Source organism: Hyla sarda, chromosome 4, assembly GCF_029499605.1.
Source record: "Hyla sarda isolate aHylSar1 chromosome 4, aHylSar1.hap1, whole genome shotgun sequence".
NCBI classification, from domain to species: Eukaryota; Metazoa; Chordata; class Amphibia; order Anura; family Hylidae; genus Hyla; species Hyla sarda.
In genome coordinates, this window is record NC_079192.1 from 215,056,538 (window position 1) to 215,069,104 (window position 12,567).

General features: G+C 39.7%; 1 protein-coding gene across 3 annotated transcripts in view; it reads right to left on the minus strand.

The window, feature by feature from the left end:
• The window catches only part of CCDC146 (coiled-coil domain containing 146), a 119,684-nt gene that overhangs the window by 12,084 nt on the left and 95,033 nt on the right, over positions 1 to 12,567 (minus strand). For all 3 annotated transcript variants that reach the window (XM_056573464.1, XM_056573465.1, XM_056573466.1), the window contains 4 exons: positions 12,087 to 12,251; positions 11,127 to 11,351; positions 9,554 to 9,782; positions 5,602 to 5,730 (listed from right to left, as the gene is read on the minus strand). In XM_056573464.1, the coding sequence (XP_056429439.1) occupies positions 5,602 to 5,730; positions 9,554 to 9,782; positions 11,127 to 11,351; positions 12,087 to 12,251 (748 nt within the window). The remainder of the gene's footprint in view (positions 1 to 5,601; positions 5,731 to 9,553; positions 9,783 to 11,126; positions 11,352 to 12,086; positions 12,252 to 12,567) is intronic.

Sequence of the window (12,567 nt, forward strand, 5' to 3'; positions counted from 1 at the left end):
ATAAGTATAGAAATAATAAATCACTGTGCACACCACCCCCAGTTAGCAGTGTTCGTAGAAAGACATAATGGTATACTGAAAAGCAAACTGAGAGAAGCTATGGAAGAGAGAGGGAAAAGTTGGATGTACTGTTTACCATGAGCTGTTCTGAGTATGCATATTACACCCACTAAAGATGGATTAAGTCCTTTTGAGATGATGTATGGTAGACCATATAACAAACTTTTTGTTATCAAATGAGACACATATTGAGGAGGCAGAGAGAACCTTAGCAGAATATATGTCCAGATTGTTGGAGCAGAAACAAATTAACCAAGTCTTTTCCATTCCATAAGGGGGATCCATAGAAGAAGAAAAAAGTTTAAAATTGTAGACTGGGTCCTCCTAAAGGTAATCAAGAAGACACACTGACATTCACCTAAGTAGAAGGGACCCTACCAACTCTTACTAACCACCGTACAGCAATAAGAATAGCTGAGAGGAATACCTGGATCAATCAGTCTCGCTGTAAAAAGGTTCTGCAGGCAGAGCAGGGTGAGAAGGCTGAGGGGTCTCCAATAGGTCCGGCTACAAAGGGAGATTCTGCATAAGGCAGAAACTGTTTCAAACCGGTGAAGCCTCCAATACCCTACTCCTTGGAGCTCCTCAGATAAATAGGATGATAAGGACAATCTGGGCCGCCATAAGGGGGGTACAACCCATACACCTGTATGGGGCCCGGAGCTTCAGGGGGCCTGGACATCCCTGGACCTTTTATTTTATTTTTATTTTTTTTATTATTGGCTTGTCAGTGAGTTACCGACTGTCACTCACTGACCGCCGAGTGCCCGCCAGGACTATGACCAGGCCTCATAGTCCGGGGGGCCCGCACATTTCTATTAAATTACCTCTCTTTAGGGCGCGGGCCCCTTAGGAATCATGGCAGGGCCGGACAGGCCAGGGGCTGATGGGAGTAGAGATGTGCTCCGCGCAGGCACACACGTCTACTCCAATCACCTGACCTGTCCCTGCCTACGTCCCCACGCAATCTCCAGCAGAGACGATCCTCCCCGTGCAGTGACAGGAGCAGCAGCAGCCTCACGCCGTTACACCGATCCCAGGCAGGGTAGGTGAACTTGCGCAGGGGGAAGGGGGGTGTTATGGGGTTGATAAGAGGTGTGGGGGGGGTTATGAGAGGTGCAGGGGGGTTATGGGGGTGATGAGAGGTGCAGGGGGGGTTATAGGGATGAGAGGTGCAGGGGGGGTTATAGTAGTTATGAGGAGAGGTTTGGCCGGGCGTGATGAGGACACAGAGGATAAAAGGGGGTGTATATATGATGTGCATGCATGTGTGGCAGGATTATATTTAGTGGGTACAGTGTGTGGCAGGATTATATTCAGGGTACAGTGTGTGGCATGATTATATTCAGTGGATACAGTGTGGGTCAACATTATATTCAGGGTAAAGTGTGTGGCAGGATTATATTCCGTAGATTGTGTGGGGCAGGATTATATTTCGTAGATTCAGTGTGGGGCAGCATTATATTCAGGGTTGTGTGTGTGTATCTACTGAATATAATCCTGCCATACACACAACCCTGAATATAATGCTGCCCCACACTGAATCTACGAAATATAATCCTGCCCCACACTGAACCCTGAATATAATGCTGCCCCACACTGAATCTACAGAATCTAATCCTGCCACACACTTTACCCTGAATATAATGCTGACCCACACTGTATCCACTGAATATAATCCTGCCACACACTGTACCCTGAATATAATCCTGCCACACACTGTACCCTAAATATAATGCTGCCCCACACTGTATCTACTGAATATAATCCTGCCCCATACTGTACCCTGAATATAATACTGCGACACACTGTATCTACTGAATATAATCCTGCCAGTGTGTCGCAGTATTATATTCAGGGTACAGTATGGGGCAGGATTATATTCAGTGGATACAGTTTGTGGCAGTATTATATTCAGGGTACAGTATGGGGCAGGATTATATTCAGTGGATACAGTGTGGGGCAGCATTTTATTGAGGGTACGGTGTGTGGCAGGATTATGTTCAGTAGATACAGTGTGGAGCAGCATTATATTCAGGGTACAGTGTGTGGCAGGATTATATTAAGTAGAAACAGTGTGTGGCAGTATTATATTCAGGGTACAGTATGGGGCAGGATTATATTCAGGGTACAGTGTGGGGCAGGATTATATTCAGTATATACAGTGTGGCAGGATTATATTTAGTGGGTACAGTGTATAGCAGTATTATATTCAGGGTACAGTATGGGGCAGTATTTTAATGTAGGGTACACTTTATGGCAAGGTTATAATGATTACTGTCTTCATGCAGAGGTTGAGGATCTGCTGACAAAGTGAGGAGCCAATGATGTCTGGATGTCAGACTCTGCAGAGGAGAAGAAGCTGGAGGAAGATCTGGTCTCTGGACCAGATTAAGAAGAAAAGCTAACAGAGAAGATATCCCTCAAGTCAGAAGACTTCACTCAGGTCAGTGATATCATTGTGTATTCTCCTGACTGTCCCATCAGAGCTGTGGTCACTTATAAGTTCTGCAGTGATGATGGGTAAAGCTGCCTTGAGCTGTGTGAGGGCCCCCGAAATTTCTGATGGCAGCCCTGGGGACAATGCTTGTGGTGAGTCTGGTGGGAATTCCAGGGATCCTGGGAAGGATAATTTCCAACCTTACAACAGAGGTTTGTAAATTATACAAGGGATGCAGTCAAAGGCTTAGCACAATTGGGCCTCACCTCTTTGATGGCCTGGCAAAATAGAATGACCCTAGACATAGTACTAGAAGAAAGATGAGGGGTCTGCAAGATGTTTGGCAGTATGCGTTGTACCTTTATTCCCAACAATACAGCTCCTGGAGGAATCGTGACCAGAGCAATCGAAGGGATGACTGCATTATCAAATGAGTTGGCCGAGAATTTAGGAATAAGTGACCCATTCACCGACTGGCTTGAGGGATGGTTTGGAAGATGGACTGGTTGGTGACGTTGGCCCTCATCTCCATCGCAATTGTGTTGGTCATCTTGATGACCTGTGGATGTTGTTGCATTCCCTGCATTAGAGGACTATCTCAAAACTGATTGAGACTGCTGCGACAAGAACTATGTACCAAACTATTTCTCTGGAAGAAGATGCCTAAGATGATACTCCCTTTCTATGAAGCAAAGTATAAAAACCCAGCTTAGGAAGGGACTTATGCTGAAATGAACTGAGAGAGTGAAAATAGATATCAGAGGAGGGAATGTTGGTAAAATTATATTTTGATATCTATGTTCTCTGTGTGTGTATATATGTATGTGTGTATATATATATATATATATATATATATATATATATATGTGTATATATATATATATATATATATAATATAGTCTAACTTTAGATGGTGTTGGCCGGTTTTATCTAATTTCTACTAACCATTGTCTTTGTTTTTATCAGTGCCCATTGATGCTAGAAAACTATCCAAATGACCTTGGTAAATAATGAGGCTTTTGTTGGATAACAAGCTTTTTCTATGATAAGGAAGAAAGTGTAAAAGGAACCCTGTGATTGGTAATAAAGTTATACACCATAAGCCACCATGGTTCCTTATCCAATCAGCTCACACTCAGTGTTGCCATATAAAAGGACTGAAATCTATTTTGGGGTATGATTTTCTTCTGCGGAGCTGTTTCTCTGCATGAAAGAGAACATCCACATATATCGATACATGTGCATTAAATCTGTCTGCTAATCAACACGGCTGGAGTTGACTGATCACAAGGAGAAGTAGATCCTAACACCATGTGCAGAAATGGCAGAGAGTCTGAACTGGCAGAAATGGCAGACAAAGCCTGAACTGTGTACCTGCAAGCTGACCCAGCCAGTCTGCTAACATGATCCACAAAGGTAAATCAAGGCTTCTCTCTCATCTCTGACCACCCAAAAAGCTCAGGTCAGCTGTCCCTTGTATAAATACCAGTGTACATATATTGTGGTATGTCCACAGTGCTGCAATGTAATCCCTTTATGGCTGTTGCTGTTTCTTGCATTTCTGCTCATACAACACCTTGCAACCCCAGTGTATCCGTAACCTCTTCACCCCTACACAAGCCCCCTATAGCACTGTACTGTACTGTGTAAAATCATTCCCCAGAGTCAACCTGTTCAGTGCACTTTCACTGGTACCTGTCATGGCATATCAAAAAGGTCTGAGTGTTTTTGCTATGATTGGTTAGGCAACTGTGTGTGTAAAACTGAAAAAAAAAAAAAAGCTCAGCCCTGTTTAGCTAAAACATCACTAGTGCTATTAAAATTTAGGGTGAACTGATACATAGCATCAGTGTTGGGGTGCACCTAGACGTGCAATTGTTTTAACGCCTTAAGGATGCAGGGCGTACCTGTAAGCCCTTGTCCCTCTCCCCTTCTTTGACACTAACTCAGGAGCTGACCCTGCATCATAGTCAGGTGGTCCCAGGGCGATCAGCCGCTGGGACCCGTGTCTAATGCCGGACATCACCGATTGCGCTGATGACAGGCATAAACCCCTTAGACGCCGCAATCAAAGTTGATTGCGGCATCTAAAATTAAAGTAAAACAGTCCCGGCGGGTCAGCAGAGCGGATTGGGACCACCACAGTGAAACTGTAGTGTCCCGATCATCTGAGAGGACGGCGAGAGGGCCCTTATCTGCCTCCTCGCCATCCGATCAGTGGCCTGATGCTCCAGCCAGCCATGGCAGGCTGGAGCAATGGAGCACCAATACCACAGATCAAGGTTATGCTATGGCTTAGCATTAAACAGTGTATGCAATCCAAGGATTGCATGGAATAGTCCCCTATGGGGACAAAAAAAATTGTGTAAAAATAAATAAATAAATTTAACCCCTTCCCTAATAAAAGTTTTAATCTCACCATTTTCCCATTTAAAAAAAAAATATGTCCGAAGTATAAAAATAAAACATTAATTAAATCGTATGGTCAATGGTGTATACGTAAAAAAAAAAGTCACTTTTTGTATACTGTAAACAAATGTATAAAAAGCGATCAAAAAGCCCCAAGAAAACAATAAGCACCAAACCGGCTGACCCATTCCAACCTGAGCCACCATCAGCTAAGAGACCGGTATCAAATGTTACATCTCTCTATCAGCTGCCCGTGTCTACAGTTCTGAGCATATACAGAGGTGCCATCATCAGAATACAACAAAGAGGTGGTTTCTGGGTATATATTTTTGTTATTACTCTGCATAATTTCACTGTTCCAGGCAGTGTTTGTGGATTTCTATGTATGGCTGGTCTCAAAAACTGTGTGTGTGCATGTGTGCGTGGGGGGAGGGGGGGGGGTTGTGTTATCATTAGGGCTCCTTTTCACATGATGTAACAATTGTAGACCAGAAGTTTGCTAAATTAGTAAGGGCAAGGTGAGTGGACTTAATTTATCATAAAACATGCGCCTTTTCGATAAATTTTACTCAAGTATGCAAAAAAAAAAAAAAAAAAACTTGTAATATCTAATCTAATATTTGTATATGTAATATTTAACATATAACTTAGTTTATGCATTTAAAGGCTGTTAAAATGGTCACCATCCTTACCTCCTCCATTTTCTTCATAAGATCTTCTACAGATGGATCCTTTCCATCTAGGATGCGTATTCGGCTTTCTTTATCAGGCCTCTGTACCAGGTTCTCAAATTCAGCTACTTTATCATTACACTGGGAAAGCTGTAAGACAAAGGTTATAACCAGACATAAAAGTTTTACTTATTGACCACTAGCAGCATAAACAAATGCAATAAACATAAGGCCTTCGCCTACTAGACCATCTTCTGCTGGTTATTTGTTTGCAGCGGGATGCATAATGACATTTGCCTAAAATAGTGTGGAATTATTGAAGAAGCTGAACTGAAGATGAATAGAACATGGACTTGTATGTTCCAAGTTAAAGATAAAATGTAGAAAATATTTCAGGGGCAAGGATTCCTTCCTTTTAAATTTGCTCTTTAACCCCTTAAGGACAAAGCATGTTTCAGCTTTGAGGCCAATTTCTATTTTTGCGTTTCAATTTTCCTCCTCACCTTTTAACATAGTAACATAGTTCATAAGGTTGAAAAAACCCTCATAGTAGAGGTAAAAATTCCTTCATGACTCCAAATATGGCATCAGAATAAATCCATAGATCAACCTTCTGTCCCTACAAATCTAGTATACATAACCAGCGATGTTGTTATTCTCCAAAAATGCATCCAGACCCCTTTTTACAGAGTTCACCATGACCACCTCCTCTGGCAGAGAATTCCACAGTCTCATTGCTCTTACAGTAAAGAACCCCCATCTGTGCTGGTGTAGAAACCTTCTTTCCTCAAGAAATAGAGGATGCCCCCTTGTTTTAGATACAGTCCTGGGTATGAATAGATCTTGGGAGGGATCTCTGCACGGTCCCCTGATATATTTATACATAGTTATTAGGTCGCCCATAAGCCTTCTTTTTTCTAAACTAAATAACCCTAATTCTGACAATCTTTCTGGGTACTGTAGTCCTTCCGTATTACCCTGGTTTCCCATCTTTGAACTCTCTCCAGCTCCACTATATCTTTCTTGTACACTGGTGCCCAGTACTGTACACTGTATTCTATGTGTGGTCTGACTAGTGATTTGTACAGCGATATAATTATTTCCTTGTCTTGGGCATCTATGCCCCTATTGATGCACCCCATGATTTTATTTGCCTTGGCAGCAGCTGCCCGACACTGGTCACTACAGCTAAATTTACTGTTAACTAAGACTCCCAAGTCCTTTTCCATGTCAGTCGTCCCAAGTGTTCTCCCATTTAATACATAATCCCAACCCGGATTTTTCTTCCCCATGTGCATAGCCTTACATTTATCAGTGTTGAACCTTATCTGCCACTTCCCAGCCCAAACTTCCAACCTATCCAGATCCATTTGTAACAGTGCTCTATCCTCTATAGTGTTTACCGCTTTACAGAGTTTAGTATCATCTGCAAAGATTGCTACTTTACTATTCAAACCCTCTACAAGGTCATTAATAAATATATTAAATAGAACAGGACCAAAGACTGACCCCTGTGGTACCCCACTAGTAACAGACACCCAATCAGAATAAGTACCATTAATAACCACCCTCTGTTTCCTATCACTGAGCCAGTTTCTTACCCACTTACGCACATTCTCTCCCCAGTCCAATCCTTCTCATTTTATGTACCAATCTTTTATGTGGCACCCTATCAAATGCTTTGGAAAAATCCAGATATACGACATCCAGTGATTGCCCCTGATCCAGTCTGGAGCTCACCTCCTCATAAAAGCTGATCAGATTAGTTTGTTAGGACCGATCCCTCATAAAGCCATGCTGATATGGAGTCATACATTTATTTTTATCAAGATATTCCAAAATAGCATCTCTTAGAAAACCCTCAAACAATTTACATACAACGGAGGTTAAACTAACAGGTCTATAATTCCCTGGGTCACCTTTTGACCCCTTTTTAAATATTTGCACCACATTTGCCATGCGTCAGTCCTGGGAAACAGTCCCTCTCGCTATAGAGTCCCTGAATATTAAAAATAGAGGTCTGTCTATTACATTACTTAATTCCTTTAGAACACAGGGGTGAATGCCATCTGGACCTGGTGATTTGTCTATTTTGATTTTTTTAGGCGGCACTGTACTTCTTCCTGGGTTAGACAGGTGACCTGTACTGGGGAGTTTACCTTATCTCGATATATTTAAGAGAAATAACTTATTTTTCCATCCACAGAGCCTTGAGCTTGTTTTTTTGCACAACCAATTGTACTTTGCAATGAAACCTCTCATTTACATAAAAATGTATGGCACAGTAAAATATTTTTTTTGAGGAGGGAAATTGGAAAAAACTAATTTAAGCAATATCCATATTAACATATTTTTTTTCTATTATTGTACTGCTTTTTAAGAAAAGCTTAACTTTTTTGACAAAATAAGTATGCTTAAAATTGTCCTATTCTAATCCCTATAGCTTTCTTTGCCCATATACGGAGCTGTAAGAGGGCTAATTTTTTGTGCTGTAATCTGTAATTTTTATTGGTAACTTTTCTATTTTGATGGGACATTTTGATCACTTTTTTTTCTGATATATGATGTGACCAAAAATCGCCATTTCTACAATTTTTTTGGTATTTTTTTTTACGTTTATGCCGTTCAACATGTAGGATCATAAACATTATATTTTATTATACATGGTAATTTACTATATGCGGCTACTAAATTACCATTTATTACATTTTGAACCTTAGCACAATATACGGGGAAGTGTGCTTTCTAGTATAGCTGCAGCTAGAGTAATCTTTTCCGTTCCTCCCATACCAGCGCTTGTGTAAACGTGATATATTATATTTTATTAGTTTGGACGTGCATCAATACAAAATATGTTGTTTTCTTAATTGGAAAAGGGGGTGATTTAAATATATATATATTTTTTACAATAACAATTTTTTATATTTGCAGGCATAAAACAGTACAAGTGAAAAAGGTAGGCTTTTATATATTTCTTTTAAACTTTTTTTATTTTTTTTATTTTTTTTTATTTACACTTTTTAAGACTACTACTTGTACAGCCTGCATAGGCAGACCATTCAAGAAGACTGTAGATCCTTCAGTAAAGAGGAGGTTAAGAGACCTCTGGATTGCGGGGACCGATAAGCCTCCAAACCCACCAGCATTTGTAATTTTCCCTATAGAAAGCATGGTCAGCATTGATAGCAACCAATACTCACTTGCTATAAAGCAAAACGGTAAAGGGAATCAACACACTAAAGGAGGAGAGCATATTTAAAAGAAGAAAAACTACCACAAGAGGACATAGTTTTAAATTAGAGGGGCAAAGGTTTATGCAGTAATATCAGGAAAGTATTACTTTACTGAGAGAGTAGTAGATGCATGGAATAGCCTTCCTGCACAAGTGGTCACTGCAAATACAGTGAAGGAGTTTAAGCATGCATGGGATAAGCATAAGGCTATCCTTCATATAAGATAGGGCCAAGGAGTATTGATAGGATTCAGATTATTGGGTAGACTGGATGGGCCAAATGGTTCTTATCTGCCGACACATTCTATGTTTCTGAACCCAGTTCCTGCCCTTGCCTCACAGCCATGATGTAAATATACTAAACTTTTTACAAAAATACCAGCCTGTGGCACATGTTCCCTAGGGGTTAAAGTCTTTCCAGTGATTTGCCCACAAAAACCATTCACAGCTCGGCTTTTATTTTCCCAGATTTTGTTAAGATATGAAAAGTAAGCTGGTTGCTATAAGCAAATCACTCCACTTTTTTTTTTTTTTTTTTATCTCCAACAAATTGATAAATCTGAGTCTTAATGTGATCTTCCTTAACTATTTCTAAGGGTTAACTCGCTTGTCCCTATAAGGATCAACATAATAATTGTTAGTCTTTACTATTGTTCTACTATCTGCTCTTATGGCAGAATAAAACATGGATCCCCACACATAAAATAAGGATTTATAGCATGTCAATTGTTGATGTCTGACCTGGATTTGAAGAGTTATAAGATTTGACTCTAGGGCTTTTTTGTTTGGCAACTCTCTTTTGATTTGTTCAATTTGCCTTGTCTTTTCTGTGACCTGCATCTTCAGGAAGCGAATCTTTTCATCCAGTGCCATCATTTCCACATCACCACTTCTCAGCAGCATATCCTGAGTATTTATCTTCTCATAAAAGATGCAGACTTCTTCTTCCCTCTCAATTAACTGGACTCCCCTGATGAAATTAATAAAAATCATCTGAATACATTAAAGGGGTATTCCAGGAAAAAACTTTTTTTTTAAATATCAACTGGCTCCAGAAAGTTAAACAGATTTGTAAATTACTTCTATTAAAAAATCTTAATCCTTTCAATAATTATCAGCAGCTGAAGTTGAGTTGTTGTTTTCTGTCTGGTAACAGTGCTCTCTGCTGACATCTCTGCTTGTCTCGGGAACTGCACAGAGACAGAACCTGCAAAATTCATAATTTTTCTTACTTTCATTTTGAGTACTGAAACGTCAAGCAAAAATAAGCTCCTCATGTGGAGTGCAGAAGTCCGGATTACTCAAGATCCTCTGTTAATACTAAGCTAGTGTTATGTCTCTTGCAGCATTAAACTGTACCTGTCACTTAAAAATCTTTTGCCATGTCAAAAGTTATGATCGGCAGGGGTCGGGGTGTTTAGACCTCCTGCAATCAGGCGAACGAGCCGGGAAAGGTCTGGGCGGCCGCCTGCTCCTCTCCCTGCTCTTTGTCACATACTCGATACACGCTCCATAGACTTACATTGAGACCCACACTGATCAAAGCTTTTCACATGTTTCTAGGACATGTTAAAGGAATGTTGCCCTTTTAAATGGCATTCATTGACCTCAAGAGGTCATTTTTAAGGGGCATGCTCTTTTTAAATTTGTGTCCTGAAAAAGCACATGGAAGAAACTGAAAGGACATCTGCAGCAAAAGACAACTTACATATACTCACATAGAGCGGCAATGCGGGGCCCCGTGCACGAGATTGCGGGGGTCCCAGTACCCCCCCCCCCCCCCCCCGTGATCAGACACTTATCCTGTGGATAGGGGATAAGTTGTGCTACAGATGTCCTTTAAGGGCACAATTCACAACAAGTTGTGGTGCACTTTAAGGAGTGTTCGCTGCCCTATACCAAAAAAATATCCTTGCATATATACATAGCCTTAACGGTATTTAAAGCTTAAAAACCTTAAATGTATTTACAGCAGCGCTTTTCAGCTGAATACAAAAAAGTGTTTTCACAATATATTTATTTATCATAGGAGTGAATTGCATAAAGTCGCATAGTTGAGCAATTTTAATACTTTTGGATTAATGATGAAAAATATCACTCTAAATATATTTGTTTATTGCAAATTTGTAAATGTATAATAGCACTTGCCTTTTCTAATGCACCTGCTTGTGAAATTGCAAGTTCAAAGCTCAAGTCTGCATATATATCTTATATATATTTTGTTCCCTAAAGCATGACAGACGATTGTATATTGCTGTGTAAAATGGTTCGATACTAATCATACATTTGACAAACAAAACTTTTTCATCCTCACCTCTCATTCCTGTTTTTCACAGCCGATTCATATTTCTTCCTCAGCCCCACCATTTCTTCCTCAGCCTGGTTAATCATGTTGGTGAGTCTCCCAATCTCCATTTTCTGCTGTTCCCTTTTTTCTTTCACCTCTTGCAGATGAAGGCTAGCCCTACTGACATCTTTCTGCAGGCTATCTCGTATCATGTGGTTGTTGGTTTGCTTTAACATAGCCTTTTGGAGCTGCCTATTATAGAAATGTAGTCAATTGTAGTGTTGTAGAAATGTAGTGTTTCAGCAATAGTTTTGGCAATGCTCCAACAAAACCGTTTGAGGACAGTTTTAGAATTTTAGTTCTACCATGTTTATGGGGGACTTTACAGTTTTACAGATCAAAGAGAAGGATTAAAATAGCGAAACTTACTGTATTTACAACAAATTAACTATAGGCCTGCATCATTTTAGTGCACAATATTAGTGTACATCCATGAGGTTGCATAAAGGAGTGCTTCTAGTAGGTTGTAGTGCCAAATTACGGTATATTGTATGCTAGGAGCCACATTTACAATGTAGTATCACCAAAGCAAGATAAGCAGGAGCAATAGCACAAAAAAGTCAGATAGTAAGCATTCTGTGTTTAAAAGTCATTACAGAATGGTGGGAGGAATATTATTGTTTGATATGATTTATAATCTGTTTTATATAGGATTATAACATTTTAAATCATCAGTACAGTAATATTCCCTGCACAGTAAGCAAGTTTCTTATAATAAATTAAACTACAAAAATACCTTATAAAATAAAAAAAATACTTAAACATTTCTGAATCCCACAATGTGCTCTGCTTTCAATGAAAGCTTGTAGAATGTGTCTATTTAAAATTCTCTTTCCAAATGCTCATAAATAGAAACATCAGGAAGCTGAGATGTGTTTTCAGCCAGTCAGTTCATTATTTCTCTAAATCGTATTAAACTACACAGACCTTTCTTTGCTTGATACATTAGTTCTCAGAATTTCCATCTCATTTCCATAGATTTTGAGTTTTTCGCGTAGTTCTGCTGCTCGCTGGGTAGCCATCTGAATGAGACTGACACACTTGTTTCTTTCATTGCGAATTATGTCATACATCTTGGCAAATTCTTGTAGTCTATAACATAAAAACAATACTAACATTTTTAAAAATGGTTGTCTTTACTCAAACATTCACATTTTACCACATTTACCAGGTACTAGGTAGACATTTGTCAGACTAGGCATTGGTAGCCTTAGTTATTTAATTTTACAGAAGGGGGTTGCGGGTGGATCAAGAGGCAGACTCCTTTACTGTGGTACCTGGCACTGCAAGCAATGTTCTTAGAAAATGTGATTGCTGTCTAGAAATGACTAAAAACTCTTATCAGTGTGTATATATATATATATATATATATATATATATATATATATATATACACATACACATACAC